The sequence below is a fragment of the Pseudochaenichthys georgianus genome, chromosome 1 (genome assembly GCF_902827115.2).
Source record: "Pseudochaenichthys georgianus chromosome 1, fPseGeo1.2, whole genome shotgun sequence".
Taxonomy (NCBI): domain Eukaryota; kingdom Metazoa; phylum Chordata; class Actinopteri; order Perciformes; family Channichthyidae; genus Pseudochaenichthys; species Pseudochaenichthys georgianus.
In genome coordinates, this window is record NC_047503.1 from 39,253,527 (window position 1) to 39,273,423 (window position 19,897).

The following is a 19,897-nucleotide window of genomic DNA, read 5'->3' on the forward strand; positions in this document are numbered from 1 at the left end:
TTCAGCCCGATTGAGTACCAAGGCATTACACGACGAATACAAGGATATTATTAGTTATTAGACAATTACTAGAGACAGGTCACTTTGCCTCGTCCGGTCTACAGTAAACATGAGGCTCATTAGACAACAAGAGTTACTATACCCACAGGTTATCTATATTATTAAGTTGTCTCCTGGATGTGTTTTTAAAAACAATAGAGTAAGGAAGCAGTGCTGGCATGTTACGGCGATAATGCATTCCATTATGAAAGCATGGTTGTGCATTTACAATGGAATTGTGTCAAATGGTGAGGAATTATCATAGATTCTTCCAGGGGTCACTGAATGATGTGATAAGTATGACAATAATGTGAATAATTTGCCTTTACAGACCGGATCTCGACCCAGTTCATCTCGAGCTTGGAGCGATGTGTTACACAAAGCTCCCAACTAGCAGTGGGAGCAAGAAATACCCTTTTTTTAACGAATCTTATCTTGTAAGTTTTTTTTTTTTGTAGCCCTGCATTACAGTGTACGTTACTGCAACGTCTCAGGTTTCAGAATCAGAATCAGGTTTATTGCCAGGTAGGTTCACACATACGAGGCATTTGACTTGATGTCATGGTGCAGACATACAATATATAACAAGAAATCTAATATAAAACAAAAAATCTTTAAGGACACCGTAATAAAATATAGTTAAATAGCAATAAAATAAAGCAGTAATTTACATGGAAATAGAATGATATGAATGAATTATAGGATATAAAATATGAAATATGAAACAAGAAATATGTGCAGTAAGCAGTATGAACATTGTGTGCATTAATGTTTGATTCCAGCTTTAATGCATTTAATATATATTTCTCCCTTCCGCCATTTCCAGACTCTGAATCTAAGGAAAAATGCTTTAAAAAAAGTGATTTAAAAGACAATAATAATATTACGTCATTTGTAAAAAGTATATTTCCCACAGTGATTAATAGAATTTATTACATGGCTTAGTTGAATACTCGATTCTGATTGGTCAATTCAGAACACGTGACACGTTGTTAATACCGAACAGACAGACCGCTGTCAAGGACTTATTGACCGTTGTTAAGGACGCTCACATCTTCAGAAAGAAGTCCGGTCGATTTAACTGTATACAGTTGGGCCGAAAAGCAAACTGCATCGAACTGGGACAAGAAAAACAGCGGAGAAGTAACGGGGCAGAAACCCTCCTTTTTACGCAGCGGTCCAGACATAGACATCAAACGGCGACACATATTCACTTGCCAGTTACTTTGTCATTAGGGCAGGGATATCTAGATACTTTCCAAGGTTTGACATCATGAATTGTGCTACTTTTAAAGCAAGGAGCGATGTTTTCAAATCTGTAATCAAAAAGCTCCTCAAAAACGCAAGCAGGTCCTACCGTTGGCTTTTCAAACTGACAAGAGACGCTCTCACTGTTTTTCAAATGTAACAGTTTGAAAAGCAAGCAACTGTCTGATTGTCTTTAGTTTTCCGCTGTCGTGTGATAGCAACATGGAGGATTTTAACATTCATTTTAATATATTTGGAGAGCACAGTAATTTGGAGTAATAGTTAGTGGCTGATGAGTCCCCAGTGAAGAAAAGAAAAAGACAAGAGGGACAAGAAAACAGCGGAGAAGTAACGGGCAGAAACCCTCCTTTTTACGCAGCGGTCCAGACATATACATCAAATGGCAAAACATACAGTGTGCAGTTACTTTGGCATCAGGGCAGGGATATCGAGATACTTTCCAAGGTTTGACATAATGAATTGTGCTACTTTTAAAGCAAGCAGCGATGTTTTCAAATCTGTAATCAGAAAGCTCCTCAAAAACGCTATCGAAGCAGTTCCTGCCGTTGCTACGTTAGTTCAAACAGTAACATCGGACTATTTTTCTTCGCGGATGCATGTCAATTTAAATCAATACATACAACTATTTTTTAAATCAATAAAATCATTTTCTAAATCCATAAAAGCATTTCAATTAATATTGGGAGTCATAACGTTACTTTGTTGAGAATGTGGCCATGTAATAAGCGGGATAATGTGCAGCGACTTGGTCATTATGGGGAAAAGAACACCTTCATGCCGATCTAGATCCCTCCGCTTCGCGTCGGGCTCCTGATCAGCCTGTCGGTGTTCTTTTCCCCATAATGACCGCGTCGCAGCACATTATCCCTTACATGCAATATGTAACACAATCATAAACACCCACTCCATATTCTTACCATCAGAACAATTGAATATGATATCCTTCATGCCCCCTTGATCTCATTCTGTCCCGCTCTCTAACAAAAACTGCTGATCTGTTTAAAATGGTCAGCTGCCTCCAGCACCTCAAAACTCGAGTGTGAGCCAGAGGCGGCGATGAAAAGAAGCGGAATAAACAAAGACTTGTCAGTATCTTTAACGAGGCGGACATCTTTATTGGGCACTATTTAGGCCAAACTTCCGTAGGCGGAAATACTGTATTTCAGAAAGCGCCTACCAGACATATTGCAGAAGAGGACCGCTACGAGGAGCAGAAGGCTTTCCAGTAACAAATCAGCTGACAGGTGCCTTAAATAAGACAACATCTCAGTTTAGAACCCTTCTTCACAAATCCACTTAGATCCTCCTCTCAGGTAAAGCGTAGAGTAGACTGCTGCTTATTAGCCACATGGAGAGGCATTAGGAAAGCAGGGCATAGCTGCACCCAGTCCCTGTTAAACGGCCTCATGTGGATTGAGATGGGGTGGATTACAGCCTGATGAATTAGTTGCTGAAAAGATGGCGAGTTAGTAGGAGAAAGTGGATAGAGAGAGGCACACGGCGAGAGAGAAGTGAAGGGAAATAAATATCAGCGATAGCTCTGAGTGTTTGAAATCAAATCATTCCGACCATCACTCAATAAATGTTGGATCAGTGGCTTTTTTGCATAAAACATACATGAAATAATTACTGTCGATGGTTCTTAATTTAGAGGGTGTTAAACAGCTTGTAGACATCTGGTACTGAGCCGAGTAGGGTCATTCAAAATCTATCTAACTAAATTAAGGCGAGGAGAGGGAAGAGGAGGGTGGGTGGGTGAGATGGAAAGTGTGTGTGTGTGTGTGTGTTGGGAGGGGTTTACAGAGGTGGCTGGAGAACGCAAGAGTAGCACACACACACACACATTTGTGAATTGACATGCCACGAGATAACCGACATGACTACACACAGGGTGGGGTTAGATTCAGCACAGTTGTGTGCAGGCGGTGGGTGGGGGAGCCTGGTTCTTGCAGGGGGATCCTTAGCGCTGTCAGAGGGGGGTTAGTAAATATGCAAAGGACCAGTAAATTAAATCAAACTGCCAAACTGTCAATTTCAGGGTAGCGTGACTAGTGCATGGAAATGGCATCACTGGAAGGTATCAAGGCTTCGGCGGGCCCCTTATCCCCGGGCTTTCCTGGCACTGGTTCAACTTTGTGTAGAGGTGGCTAATTTTGCATGCAAATTTCAGTCAATAAGCTCCAAGCAAGGCGTCCCAGGATATTTCAAAGGATCTGACAGTAGTTTCCCCCTCCTCTCTCTTTCTCTCTATCATTCTTGCTCGCATTCTTCTTTTGGCTCCTGAATACCAACTAGACAGAAGATGAAATTCAATCACCCATTTGCTTACGCTTTGCATATGCACGTTGTCCCCTCGATGCTGCGTGGGCCCCCCCAACAATTCAGCCAGCCAGCCCACCCGCTCCACACCTACCACCTAAAATTAATGAGGAGGGAGGCTGTGAGAGTAAGTGCTTCTGTCTGTGTGTGTGTGTGTGTGTGTGTGTGTGTGTGTGTGTGTGTGTGTGTGTGTGTGTGTGTGTGTGTGTGTGTGTGTGTGTGTGTGTGTGTGCGTGTGTATCATTACCTATCTACGCTCAAGTCCTCCCACTCATCCTTAGTGGGACTCGGGCTGCGGCCTTGCCAGCTGATGGCTTGATTGGGGCTGAGTGTTCGGTGGCGGCGCTGGGGCAGCGGACCTCTGAGCCGGGTTGTTTTGAGTTTGACCTTGCCGCTAATGTTGCCAGCCGTCCCGCCTGCCCGCGCTGCTGCTGCTGCGCGGTTCCTGTGGAAGTCCCCGGCCGCTCGGAGGATCCCCAGCTCCTGTCTCAGCTTCAGCAGCTGATGATGGAGCTTGGTAGCGTCTTTCTGAGAGGCAGCCAGACGGCCTTGTGAAGCCGCGATCTCGCCGCGATGCAGCTCCCCTTGGGCCAGGGCCTGGGCGCGGGCTGCCTCTTCGCGGACAGCTTCCTGGGCTCGCAGGTGATCCAGGGAGGCTTGCAGTCTGCGGCAGTTGTGCGCCAAGTCCTCGTTGGCCTCAAGTAGCTGCTCTTTCTCTTCCTTCAGCCTCTCGGTGTCCTCCTCCAGGGACACCATCCTGCGCTCCAGCTGTTCAATCTGAAGGAATCAGAGATATGTGGCCTCAGTGGTACAACATGGTTTGTTTTTTCCCCTGCATATCTGTAGTTTTTACCATAAATACTCAGACTGCAGAGCCCGCTGCTCTTGTAGTGCTAGTGAAAACAACAACATGGCATGTCAGAGTTCACCCCTTTTTTGTTCTACTGTTAACAGGATAGATTTGAGATTTGACCTGTGTGTGGTAGCATGCACAGTCATGTTCTCCCTAGACATGTCCTCACAAGTGTATGTGCTTATGCATTAATGTTGTGTGTATGGCTGAACCAATGCAGGATGCAACTGCCCCTCCCCACCGTGCAAGACTATGGACATCTGACTGGCACCCCCTTACCCTGATCACCCTCATCAACCTGGAGCACTTAGCCTATTTGTCAGATCTTCAGTGGAGACTGTTTAAGAGAACAGTGCACGCCTGCTGGGTGTGTGCCTCCAGGCAATCTCTCCTTTTTGGTTTCACTCGGCCCGCTGGTGAGGCCCGGTACCTTTCACACAACGTGAGATGGCTATCCTCACTCTTGATGATTCAACGCCATGAAGGCATATACACTCATGCACGCAGGGGTTTTAAAAGCATGTGTGCAGAATCGTGTGCAACCTACTAAGAGCTCAGATTCGAAATGATTTACACTACCTACTGCAGTACCGCTGTATGTCCTCCAGTCCTACAGCTATTATTGTTTGGTGTTTGTGAAATGTCTTAACTTTGAGAGAAACGACACCCTCGCTGACACTTGACTCGGAAATGGCGACACGACCAAAAGTGAGAAGACTGTTGAATCTTTCCCGATAGAGAATTTCTCTGAAAGGCATTGTGAGTACTTACTGTATGGCTCTGTCGGGTTTCTATTATTGGCAATGACAAAGAACACTTAGTGATGGCATAGTGCTGTACCTTTTTAAATGACTGTTCCATTCTCTGTGAAGAAACAGAAAGCTTTTTCGGAGTGCTGCTTTTGACCTGGCGCTCCTCTCCCACTTTGTGAAGCAGTTCTGCAAAAGGGAACAAAGCTGGTTATTGTGACATTACACGTCAAACTCAGGCTCAATCAATAGAACGATAACAAAGACGGTACATTAAATCAATTAGCATTACTAAGGTCTACTTTCTTTCCCAAGGTCCAGTTTCTAATTTCGTCTTTTGTCAATCAATCGGAGGCAAAGCAGAATCACTGATGTTATTGTCACGGGGACTTGAATTCTCCACTCTGCTATTTCTTAAATCTCATCATTTTTTCCTCTTGATTATTAGAACGATTTTTTTATTTAGTAGTCCACGTGGAAATAGGAAAACAGTGTACTCAAAAGCACACACTGGTACTTGCTATGTGCACCTCTCTGGGGATCTTAAACAAACAGTGAGTACTTGAATCTTAAATCCCTGGTGAACACACAGCCCCGGGCTGCACTGCTTTGTAGTCCACTGTGTTTCCCCAATGGACGGCTAATCTCCGCAGACTAACATGCTGCTTTATTCTGAGAACTTCAATAGTGGCCTTGGCAAACATATGATTTAGTCTTTATGATAACAACAGAATGCACGCCGGAGTCAAAGTGCTTGGGGAATTGATGCACATATATTCAGATAGGCTGTGTCACAGTGTGTCAGTATCTTCTCTCTTTAAGATAAGAAGTATATATTATTTTTGGGAAAATAGGAAAATTGGGAAAAAGCAAAACAATATAAGACTTTCTATTTCTCATTATCTCCTGTAAAACATTAATGACAGGACAAGCATGAGTAGAATGAGGCTGGAAACATTCAGAACCTTGACTGTTCAGGTCAGTTGATCTTTTTTGAGTGAGATGGAAAAGAGGCCCTCGTAGGGACGGTAAAAGGAGGGTTATGTGATTATCCCTTGCTTTGCATGACGCTTTGCCCAGGGAACTTTGTTACTTTGAATTAGCCTGCTCTTTTGTCTTCCCAGCATGTCACATCCAATCAGACGGAGCACCAAATGGGACAGGAGGGCTGCCGTGTTCGCTGGGTACATAACCAGGTTGGGAGACAATTATCCGGCTCCAGCGCTGGCGGCTTGGGAGTTGGCACCTCAGCACTACCTTGATAAGAAGACGTGGTGGCTCCCTAGTCACCCACGGTTGGAGGAGGTCCTGGCACCGCGGCATACATTAACGTCCCTCCCACGCCTCCTCACGGGCTGCAGCACAAAGGCCCTGTTCCTTTCATCTGCTGCCTTTCGTTAGTGTGATGCCTGAGTGAGCGTTTCAACCCTCCATCCCTTTGAACGGCTGACAGAGGGTCTTCAGAAGCGCATGTTGTGGCCATTCGAGATTGTGTCTTGATAACTTTGAGTTGACTTTTTATTGACAGTCAACATGTAGAATATGTCCAGATGTAAATATTCCAAATGTTAGACGAGATTATTCGTACTAATTTTAAGTACAAAATAGGAGAAATTAGAGCCATTTTGTTTACTAAGATATGGTAAGATCATATTCAAAACTATATAAACATTATTAGTAAATAATAAACAATGACTTAAGAAAAAGGCACAGTTTGAAGAAACCCAAAGGCATTCGTAATTCTTTTAAATATGTAACATACTTATTGTTGGATTTTTATAAAGATTTGTATGGTACCAAGAAACTATTATTTATAAAGGAAAAAGACAACTTTAATATTAGTTGTAATAAAAACAGTTTATAAAAACAGCAATACTTAAGAGAAATAGTGTAAAACACTCTTTGCAGTTGACATGGCTTTTGTCGGCTTTTTTCTTCTGATAATACCTGTGGGTATTGTCCACAGTAGATGACCATTACATGTATGATCTGTATGTGTAATGTGTATGTGTAATGTGTATTTGTAAAGCGCTTTGAGAGTCTTTGATAAAGCGCTATAATAAATATAAGGATTATTATTATTATTATTATTATTATTATAATATCTAGACTTAATTGTACTTGATAACACACGAGTGAACGCATGTGGTCAGGCTGTGTAACATTTGTATTCAGTGATTATTCGCCTGACAAGATGTAAAACTATGTCCTTTCTAAAGAGCTTATTTCCTAGTATTCCTGACTGGACTGTCAATAGGGGAGGATCCACTATTTTAATTAGTGCCATCCTTTAAATCACATGCTTGCATCTCAAACAGACACCATCATCGGTTGTGAGGAAATTAAAGTGATGTTGGACAGATTTGTTATTGAACTAGTTAATTAAGAGCAGCGGTTGCGGTGGTCAGCGTCTGACAAAAGGTTGCAGATTGGATTCAAAGCGATGTGCCTTTTTAACATTGGGAATGATATATGCAGACAAGATGAACACTACTTTATCTCTCAATCAATTTGCAAGGAGTTGATCAAGTCTTAATTGAGTTGTAGTATTAATTCCACCGGGAGTCGTCTTATTAATTCTGCTCACTAATACGCATGGCCCAGAGGTAAAAGGATGGCGTAGAGGTGCGCCATGTTAAGCATGCATACTTTCTCCACACTCACAGGTCATACCCGAGGAAACCTTGGCATTGTAATGAAAAATACAGTTTATTGATGCATGAATAATAAAATAGAATGAGTATTTAGGGTAAAATATTGCAACACCAAAATAAAAAACTGATTATAAAATGTCATGATCTCTTGTTTACATACTTGGTTATGACCCCAAAAAACATCTGCAGAAATAAAAAAGAGTTCACCTTGGTGTTCGTCAGCAAGACACAAGCGGAGCTCCTTCACCGTGGCCCGGTCCATCGCAGCCTGCACTCGCAGCATGTCCAGATCCTCTTCTACCCCGGCCCTGCACACACACACACACACACACACACACACACACACACACACACACACACACCACACACACACAACACACACACACACACACACACACACACACACACACACACACACACACACACACACACACACACACACACACACACCACACACACACACACACACACACACACACATACACACACACACACAACACACACACACACACACACACACACACACACACACACACACACACACACACACCACACACACACACACACACCACACACACACACACACACACACACTTCTCAGATCTCCACAAATATCACTATAATATTATACACTATTCACTCTGTGCTCCATTATTGCAGAAACTTCAGGAAAAATATGACATTGTTAAAAAAATCAACTAATTAAAATGCTTTTTTAATTTATCTGGAAATCAAAGTGACAAGCAACATGAAACGCCAAGGTAAGAAAGTACTGTGTGAATGTGTGTGTCTGTGTGTCTGTGTGTATCAAAACAGAAAAACAGACTGGAAAGTGTGCCCAATTACCGCTCTGCAATTAGCTTGATTCCTGCTAAAGGCTAATTATGTGGAGCCATGCTGGAGACTTTGCACTTTCAAGTTATTATTAGGACCCCAACTGAAATCTGCTGAGGATACACATAGGCCCACTGAGACAACCACACCTGAAACACACACCTAATTTCCCTCCCCTCGGCTCCACAGAGTCAGAGAGAAACACTGGAGACAAGCTCCTGCTTATGGTGGCATTCTTCCCTCAGTTACCCTCATTACAACAGTAGGTCTTCCTTCTGACTGATTTCTGAAGGCATGCAGTAGTGCAGCATGCACACTACACTGGGAAGTGTTTGAGGAGTAACAGGGCATTCGTGGCTATGGTGAACTACTATGATAAGCATAATGGCAATTCACTCAAACTAGACACCTGTTTCCTCCAATCTCATTGTGCTAGAGCAACCAAAAGATTTTTCCATACATGTGCCAGGACAATGACTTGGGAAAAGTTATCGCCATAGCACAGGGAAGAAAAGTAATTAGCTCTAGCCCACACAGTCCAGTGGAGGCCTGGTCTAATGGCTGACCGCAGCTTAAATAAGTACACAAACGACTCTCCCTGAGGGAGGGCGAAGAAGCAGATGGATATGTGTCGCTCCTCTATAGATTTCCCTCCATAAATGAACTCAAGTCGATGAGGCACCGGCACTGCCTTGTGTGTCCAGGCTGTTAATGGGACAAATGAGCTGAAATATGCAGTATGCGAAAGAGCCTATTTCATCTCGTGTTTCTCCTTTATGCCTTTTCGGATGCTGATGGTATTGACGGAAAACCAAAGTTCATATGCAAAACATTCCATTTTGTTGAAGGATAAGCATACTTTCTTGGATGGAGAAGGGATTGGATTGCAGATAGAGTTCATTGGCCGGGGGCCTCCAGTTTCACATCATAACACTCGGGAGATGGAAGACTACTGCATCCTTATTCAGTAACACTCAGTCGCTGCAGTCGGCCATACATACAGCATTAACATAGACAGGGATGTAACAAGAACATGAATACACACTTGGTGACTTATATTCAATGTTTGCCAAGGTTATTTAGTGAAAGTAAAAATAAATGAACTACAATGGTTACAGCTAGGGGTGGGCGACTTTGGAGAAACCAGGAATAGCTCACAAGCCACTCGAGGGATTGCCTAACTACTGCTGCAGGACAAGTCAACGAGAGATTGTAGCAAGAGGTTTTTCACTGCTAACCATATCCAACTACCTCATGTCTCATTAACTGTAAGAAAACACCAACAATTATCGTATTGAATGTAAACAACGGACACAGCTATTGTTGGTATTTCCAGCTGCATGTTAGTATTGAGAATGATTTGCTTGTGGAAGACTCTGGTCACATGCAATACGTGCATCGGCAAAACGCACACGGGTACAGTCACAGCTAGGTGGACCTTTATTCCAAATTCAACAGATATAATATGAAATTCTTCTTTAGTCTGTGCAGTCCTTTCTATTTTCCTTAGGGCAACACAGCTAAACATTTAACAATTAAAATGGTATTTTCAACAGCACAAAAACAAATTCCTTGAATGTTGTTTACCCCCAATCCTGCCTTGTGTCCTCATACCTCGCTCCCTTGTGTGAGTACATCATTTGATAAACAGATGAAAAATAATGATAAATTATATTAATCCAGCTGGACCATTTTCAAATCCCTTTCAACTGGGCACTTCACCTCAGGATGAATAACAATCAGCAGGAATACAAGCAAAAGGTTGCTTGGCAGATCCGAACTAAAGGCACCAGACAGGGGTTGTGTTTGGTAATGATGTGGTCTGCGTCTCACGCCGCTCTTTTGGACCCGTTTCTCAAAACATTTTCTCTCTCGTGCAGCTCAACAACTTCAGCCCTGAGCGATGTGCTTCTTGTCATTTGAATCTCGTCTCTACCCCTGTTGCAACCTCAGAACACAGCTTAGAGCGGAAACTGCCAGCCTCCATCCACAAGGGTGTACAACACAACATCATCGGCAGCCATTGTGCTTCCACATGCCAGCCTCCTCTCGGATTTTTGTTCCGCGCATAAAATACACTGGAACAGCAGGGAATAGGGTGAGAAAGCGTAAAAAAACCTCTGGCATTTTCAATCGCTGGGGAAAGACTCTTGTTCTTGTGGGTGTGGGGGGGATTCCCCTATGGTTAGTCAGGCTAGAGGGCTGTTCATTCATGGAGGGAGTTTGGGTGGATAAGCCACTGCTGTCAGCAAAGATGGTGACTGGTGGAGTTTACGTGTCTCAGTGCTGTATTCTAGCTCTGGGCGATGCAGTGGCAGAAGCTACAGTGAGTCTTTAACCGCTCTCCAGCCACAGGCCAGATGTGAGACGTGGGGATTCAGGAACCACTGGTGGAAACAACCTACTGTAGGATGTCCACAATATTCCCCGTTCAACAGGCTTGTTGATGCTGCTAGGTATTCTAACATGAACAAAAGAAAATCATAATTTTGTGTGTATTTATTTCACATGAAGAATAGAATTTGTAAATGTGTGCAAGTGAATACAACCCGAGGGTCATTGGCTATTTAAATATGTGGAGAAAGCACAGTGGCATTCTCTCCTGTCTGTTTGAAATAGTATTTCTGAGGTTTTGTTCTTTGAAAATAACTGTTCTTTGTCCTCTAATGTATCTTTGTATAGGACTAGCTAAGACTTGATGGCGCACTGAAGCTTGCATTATAATTACTAAGTGCGACGCCATTTTTTTTTTTTAACAAAATAATGAATCTACAAATAATTAATGACGGAAAAAACCTTAGTTGTCTGATTTAAAAACATGCATAAAACATTCTGTTTGGGTGAGCAAATGTGTCCCTCCTCCTCCAAATAAGCCTTGGTCCGGGGGCAAAAAGACTCTCATTACTTTTAATACCTTTAAGCAAATCCAGATTAAACGATGAGAAATAGAGGAATATGAGGAACATCGTGTAAACTTTAATTAAACTTAATTAGTGTCAACGTCGCTTATTGGGGAGGTTTCCCGTCCATATGGTCATTCTCCACAGAGGAGCTTACACTGCCGCTGCAGTGCAAATGAACTCAAAGGCTTTTCCCCAGTAATCGCTGGCTAATTTATGCTTTGATGTCGTTTGAGTATAGCATCTTAAGTCTGAGGGCGCACTGCACGTGTTTATTTGGTTTATGGTGCCTAAATAATCCCTGCCTCTTACCAACAGACCTTTAACAACAATTAACGAGCATGGACACAGAGTTGTCCGCAGACAGATGCATATAATGGAGGCAGATAAAACGATCCCACTGCGAATCCTCTAGCCACGCCTGCCCGTAGTTGCTTTCCAGCAATCTACTACAAATCTACAAGGAAATCTTCTATCAAAAAGCATCCATGGTGTCACTTGTTTATTTCTTCTGAGAGATTTTGTAAACTGTTTTTGAATGTTCAGAAATGGGTTTTTCATATCTCATTTTGACCGTACATAATCACTATGACTGTATATGAAGGCAATAGGGAAGACCCGGAAATCGTAAGATGGCTATCATCAATACACAAAGTGTTTTAAATTCACCTGGGTATCCCATTCTAATAGACTTCAGAGTTTTCCATCAGCTTGATAATTGTGTGGAGTAGAAGTTAAATGTTCAGTAAAGCCACAAAGGAAAAGCTATGGCATTTTAAGGCCTGAGGTATAATGCTGATTATAAAACAGACAAGTCAAATCAAGCAATGTGATTGGTTCTTAGCCGTGATATACTGAGCGTATACCACGGGTAGAATTGTAAATTACTTTTTCACAACAAATCAGTATCCCTCCGTGTCTGAGAAAAACAGTATACCGTTTATGCTTTTCAAACTGGACAACCCTGTCTCCTAAAATTACGTTCCCACAGAACTAAACTGCATTCTCAATTATGTTTAGCTAGAAACGTATTTTCTCCCACGTTACGTTTGTTATGAAGTATTTCCAAATACGTTTATTTTCTACATATCTTCTAGAAACGTATTTTCTTCCACGTTACGTTTAGTTATGAACGTATCTTAAATACGTTTATTTTCTACATATCTTTGCCATTTATGTCTGTTTGTAATAATGATAATAGTTATTTATAAATATCATTTTAGAGCACACATTTGAAATCGAGAATCGGGCTCGTATATATGGTTAAATTAAAATCAGTAGGCGAGGCTGTAATTTCGCCAGCTGTTACTCTCATGAGCGAGGCAGAACATAATAGTTTGTATCATGCCAAGAAGCTGCTGTGTCGTTTATTGCACCTCAAACATTAAAACAAATCCAGAGTTACGTGTTTCTGTACTTCCTCTAAGAAGAAAGGACAGTAACAGAAGAGCTCTGTGGGCTTCAGGCTTGATCGCCGTTCAAATGACAGCATTGGTTTCCCCCAAAAGTGGGCGGAGCTGTAAAGTGAAGTAGATTTTACCTCTCATCTATTATTCAAAACCATTCTATTTATTCTAACGTAAATGACATGCCAGTGTTTTATCTTTTTATTTATTTGTTTTTATTTTAATCGTATAATGTCGGACTTTTTTTGTCGTCTTTTGAGGAAAAGAAATGGGGGTTTTGAGATTTCAAAATACTGAAATCTGTATTTTTTAAAATCTCTTCCTTCTAATTTGTTATTCTTTTTCTAAATAACACACAATTATCCTTGTGTTTTATATATTCGTTTAATTCTATAATCTTGGGCTTTTTAGCCGTAAATAATAGTCACCAGAAACAGACGGGACATTTCCGAGATTTAGGATGGCCGACAGAGCACTACACTACCATAATCCCCCAGCTAGCGTTGGGACTACAGTCCCGTTGACCAACCCGTGATGTTGCGCCGAAGTTACGGCCGAGCGTCAAGCTCTTTGAAATGGAACGAAACCACGGCAAGACTATTCGAAACTGACTCGAAACGCCCCCCCCCAGAACTACACATGCTGGCTATTGTTTTCGCAACATGTTCTCTATGGCACGGTCTCTACTGGGAATTGTAGTTTTAAAAGACGTTGTTTCCCAAATTAGAGAGTTAGACAGTTATTAAAACTGTGTACAGCCCTGAGGTTAGGAAATAGGAAACACATTGCTGTTGTACACATTTAAAACATGTAATTACTAAATGGGTGAAAATCGCTTGTATCCATAATGGGCAGCATTTAATATATACCCACACGACAGCTCATTGTTACTCTTTGTAATTCTACTCCACTTAACAATTCAGGAGGTTAACCTGGTATTTTACTTCACTACATTTAGTTTAGTTACTTTGGCAGATTCTGATTAATGATGTGGAATATAAACAACCCTTAAAGCAGACGTTAGTTACACCTAGTAAAATTCAGGGTAGGTGATTGTCAAGTGGCAACAATCAGGAGAGATATTTGATTGTTGGTGCTTGGGAAGACTAAACATGTATCTGCAGATCTTTATACAGTATATTCATTACTCGTTATTCTCTACTAATAGTTAATTAAAAACTGTATAATGGCTATTTTGCACATCCCTTTCAAGATTTCAAGATTTTCTAAGGTGTATTGATCTTACTGTATACACAACTTGGGTCACAGGTTCCTCAACAGCGCATTACAAGACATCTATCAATATGTGGTGTACCTCCACCATTAACTGTCATATTCTGCCACATTTCTTATACTATCTACATACATAAGAGTATAATTAATGTGTATAATATCAGTTAAAATAAGTGCTTCAACATAGTTAACATTGCAGGAAAGCAATATTTTAGACGTCAAGTACTTTGTCAGGCTTAATATTTATCTGTAGATAGATACCCCCTAAGCTTTTTTCTTGTTTAAAAGAAGACCTTAACCTCTTTAATGTGTTAATAAAGGTTAATTCGTTTTTTTGTTTTGCACATCCTCCTATTAATATCTGTGTACATCCGGCACTAAACTGTTTTATTGTAGAGATCACTTAGTATCTTCTTGACTTTTTATATTCTATATTTCTATCATTGACCTTCTACTTTCCCCCTATGAAAGTATGTACTCTTAATATTGTTTTAATCAAATAAGATTATTCAACAAAAATAATTCAATAACATGCTTTAACCACTAGGCCGTGCACACAAGGTACACACAGCATATTAATAATAACTTTGTATTATTAGTGTAGAGTAGACACTTATGTATAACCAGGGTTCCCACGCTTGCCTTGAATTTTTTTTCCATGCTCCCTCCTGATTTTCCAGGTACCATATTAAGTGATGATCTATAGGCCCCTGAAGCTTGTGAAGTGTGACCTGACCATCTTCATGACCCAGCGAATCTCTGCTTCAAATACAGCTTGGCTTGAAAAAAACGTTTTCCCCTGAGCTCCAGAGCCTTTTTCCGTAGGCTGTTCACTGCTGGTACTGGGCACCTGACTGTCACTTTCGATATCCTGGCTTGTTGGGCCGCTTCTTCCCTCTCCTGTTTTTGTAGTCAAGAAATCTGTCATTCTTCTTTCATTATTTAGCCGTCCAGCTAACTTGGTGTGGGTTTGTCCTTTTGAATGGCTCTTGAGGGAAGCGACCCCCATATTGCTGATGTCAAATGACTTGCGGCAAACTTGCAATAAGCCTTGTGGACATCTCCTCCTGGTACCTCTCCAATCCAGTCCTTGTATTGAGAGTCATCTTTCCAATGTGACTTGAATCTGCCGCGTGTCATTGTCACTCACTCCCGTAATGCATCACACATTTGAGATTATGAGTCTTACTAATGAACCTAAAAGGGAAAACATAAGGCTGGTTCCCCTGTGGTTCCTCAGTACAGCAACCCCACTAGTAGCTTAACAGTATAGATGTATAGAATCAGTCTAGGCATGATCAATGATTTTTCAAAAATGTCTCACCCCAAATGTTCCTATTTCTAGTATAATTTTTTTAAGAAAAAAACGAAAAATCACAAAATAGCTAAAAGTAGATATAAGAATGAATGTTACAAAATGTATCAAGACTAGACTATTCATGTCAACTAGTATAGAAGTAATGTCACAGCCTAATGTGAAAATGTATTGGTAGTTAGCTAGCAATGCAAGCTAGCCAACACTAGCTAGTTAGTTAGCAAACTGAATGTTGGCTAGCAAGATTGCACTCCATGTGCTTGCTAACCATCATTAACAAATCCAAATTCAAAACAAACTCAAGTTGCTAGCTAGTTAGCAAGATTGCACTGCTTACTAACTAACGTTGATAAACCCAAGTTTACCACAGTTAAACACAGCTACTTACATTTGAGGATAAACTTGCATAAGAAGTTTCACTGTAGATGTCAAGGCTCCCGTGTTGGCTGGGAAATGCATGTATTTGACCCTTCTATTGAGATCGCGAGTAACGTTATTATTCCTGAAGTCCACCAATCCGAAACTATACTTTTAAAGTCCATATCACCAAGTTGCCTGCATCAAATTCCAACATCCAATATACCATATAGGATGCCAAGAGCATGCTCTACAACATGGGATCATCCATTTCTATCTACAGTAAAAGCTGTTCACATGTAAAGTGTTTTTATAAACTCATCTTAATTCTGTGCTCAATAGTTTCATGTTATTACTATTTTACACCTCACCCAATAACAATTTCCAGGACAACTGTTTCTATTTCCATGTAAGTGTTCACTTTTGCTCAGTTTCCATGACTTCTCCATACCTGGAAAATGAAAAAATGAATTCCATGTTTTCCAGGTACCGTGGGAACCCTGATAACATCTGAAGATGTGTGGTTTTATTCATGTTTTTACACAATTTTACAGGATATTGCTATACTATTTCTCTTGTTTTACTTCTACACATTAATATCTGATTTGTAGAACATCACAGACAGAAAGGCATAGGCTATACGTCATTTAATGGTAAGCTATTGAAATTGTGATTCCATAGATGTGTCTCATCACCCAAATCCCCTGACTATTCTCTCAACTCAGTATTTAGATTCTTATATTCAAAGAAAATCAGTAATATCTTTAAAAACTACAAGTCCTTTTCTATCAGCTGTGCACCGTTATGGTGTAAATATAACCTATATACCAATTGGATCAAATATAAAAGTCAGCCGAATTACTATTGATACTGCAAGGAGACGTATTTTGTGAAAAGAAATTGAAGATGTTGTTTAATTGTTGATATATTTATGATCCACGTCAAGTATTCAGTTTTGGCAGCAGTTCTCCTGTTTGTCTCTCTCATCATGGCGCTATAAATAAAGAACTACGGCAGATCTGTAATATTTAATGCAGCCGAACCGTGTATTACAATGCCTTTATGTGATGACTTCCAAAGAGAAAAGCAAGCACACTCTGAATTAGGTATTATTTTATTTTTCGTTGTCGGATATCTTATTAACACCATATCCCAGCGTGCATTGCGGCTAAAACATCCAATCAACAAGCTTCAAGCTTAGGATCTTGGGTAATCAGTTTAGTGGGTTTGTGGTGTGTATCTCTCAAAATGTCCCGTCTGTTTCCGGTGACTTTATTTACGGCTAAAAAGCCCAAGATTATAGAATTAAATGAATAAATAAAAACAAGGATAATTGTGTGTTATTGTTGAGTAAATAACAGTGTGTTATTTAGAAAAGAATAATAAATTAGAAGGAAAACATTTAAAAAAAATACAGATTTCAGTATTTTGAGGCTCTGAGCCCCATTTCTTTTCCTCACAGACGGAAAAAAAGTCTGACATTATACGATTTAAAATAAAAACAAATAAATAAAAAGACAAAACACTGGCATGTAATTTACGTTAGAATAAATAGAATGGTTTTGAATAATAGATGAGAGTAAAATCTACTTCACTTTACAGCTCCGCCCACTTTTGGGGAAACCAACGCTGTCATTTGAACGGCGATCAAGCCTGAAGCCACAGAGATCTTCTGTTACTGTCCTTTCTTCTTAGAGGAAGTACAGAAACACGTAACTCTGGATTTGTTTTAATGTTTGAGGTGCAATGAACGACACAGCAGCTTTTTGGTATGATCAAACTATTATGTTCTGCCTCGCTCATGAGAGTAACAGCTGGCGAAATTACAGCCTCGCCTACTGATTTTAATTTAACCATATATCGAGCCCGATTCTCGATTTCAAATGTGTGCTCTAAAATGATATTTATAAATGACTATTATCATCATTACAAACAAGACAATAAATGGCAAAGATATGTAGAAAATAAACGTATTTAAGATACGTTCATAACTAACGTAACGTGGGAGAAAATACGTTTCTAGAAGATATGTAGAAAATAAACGTATTTGAGATACGTTCATAACAAACGTAACGTGGGAGAAAATACGTTTCTAGCTAAACGTAATTGGGAATGCAGTTTAGTTCTGTGGGAACGTAATTTTTAGGAGACAGGGTTGAACTGGAACAAGAAAGCAGCGGAGAAGTAACGGGGCAGAAACCCTACTTTTTACGCAGCGGTCCAGACATAGACATCAAACGGCAAAACATATTCAGTGTGCAGTTCCTTTGGCATTAGGGCAGGGATATCTAGATACTTTCCAAGGTTTGACATCATGAATTGTGCTACTTTTAAAGCAAGCAACGATGTTTTAAAATCTGTAATCAAAGAGGTCCGCAAAAACACTATCGACCAATCAGATTGCTTGATTTGACTTGTCAGTTTTATAAATATATTTACATTTCTTCCGTTACGAAACAAACTTACAAAGCATAAAATGGAAACATTTAAGATTAACTTCGACATCCGGGGGGGGGGGGGGGGGTCTTACTATGGAGGAGTGGATTGAGGAGTGCCTATCTCCAGAAAAAAAAGCACCTAAACGACGACATGCAGAGCTACGTGAAGAGCAGGTAGACCAACTGGAGAAGTACCACCATTCAAAAGCTTTCTGATGCGGGTCTTGAAACAAAGCAGAGAAATGATGACCGTTAGTGGCCACAGGTGCGAAAGCTCTCTCCAGAGCTACTGGAAGCCCAATCTCGGGGACCGGAGAAAGTGGAGCAATATTCTCGCCACGCCAAGCAACAGCCTCGAACAACCTCAACCTATACAAGTAACCACGTAAGCCATGCTACTGATGCTGGACAGGTTTTCAGTGGCTGCACAATAAACGGCAACATACAAATGAATGTAAATAAATAGACAATTAATGGATCAACGCTCTCTGTCTAATATGTTCGCTAGCTGTTAGTGTTGTTTCATAGCAACCACCTCACACTATGTTTCGTGCAGAAGGCAACGGAGGGACTATTTTATTTTGAACATCATTATTTACTAATAAAAACTATTTAATTAGAGTGTGTATTTTTCTTTCATATTGCCACACTTGGTAACCGTTTTATAAAAGCAATAGCTCACTTCAAGCCGTGATATATGCTCATTATATCACAGCTAAGGGGCGTGGTTCGGCCCGACGCGAAGCCCGTGAGCTATTGCTTAAATAATCCCAAATTAATGTAATGTTCTGGTGTCCAAAAGCTTTCAGATGCACATGCCGTGACATGAGAAGTTCTGTCTGTTTCTCAAACAAATTCAAAAATCTCCTCAGGCAATATCACAAGTGACTTTCAAAAGTGAACGTTCTTTGACGTTCAAAAGTGAATAGTTTACAATGTCTCCAAGAAACACTCTGTTGCCATGACAGGTGCATGGTCGACAATACTCAGCCCTCCAACCCACAGCTTTTCAGGGCAAGTCAGAGACAATAAGAAGCAAAAGGAGTCATTAGCCCCTAAGATAGGCGTACCCGTGCAACCATTACATTACATGTTACTTGTTAGACGCTTTTATCCAAAGCAACTTACATACTCAATACTGTGGGCAATCCCCACAGGAGCCATTTGGGGTGAAGTGTCTCAGGGACACAACGACATGCTGACTGCAGTGGGGTTTGAACCTGTGGACCCCCCTGATCCAAACACCAACGCTCAACCCACTGCACCACACGCCTCCACCACAACCACTGTACAAAGTAAATGCACTGGCCAAATAATATGCATATCAGCCAACCTGTATCGGCCAATCCTCATAACACAAGACACAAGAAAGCATCCTTCTAATGTTTTTTTTTCATTTCCTTGAAAAATATTGTCAAGAAAAATGACTATGATGCATACTGCATCCTGAATTCATTAGAGATGAGAGAGCCAGACAAACAGACCCTGTTCACCTTCTGGCTCAACCTCTTTTTCAAGTGCAGCGATGAGA

The 19,897-nt window shown here is 40.8% G+C and overlaps 1 protein-coding gene across 1 annotated transcript in view; it reads right to left on the reverse strand.

The window, feature by feature from the left end:
* Positions 1 to 19,897, reverse strand: part of cntln (centlein, centrosomal protein) — a 117,030-nt gene that overhangs the window by 41,974 nt on the left and 55,159 nt on the right. The window contains exons 14-16 of the mRNA XM_034086929.1: positions 8,091 to 8,191; positions 5,321 to 5,418; positions 3,875 to 4,404 (exon numbers count right to left, since the gene is read on the reverse strand). Of these exons, the coding sequence (XP_033942820.1) occupies positions 3,875 to 4,404; positions 5,321 to 5,418; positions 8,091 to 8,191 (729 nt within the window). The remainder of the gene's footprint in view (positions 1 to 3,874; positions 4,405 to 5,320; positions 5,419 to 8,090; positions 8,192 to 19,897) is intronic.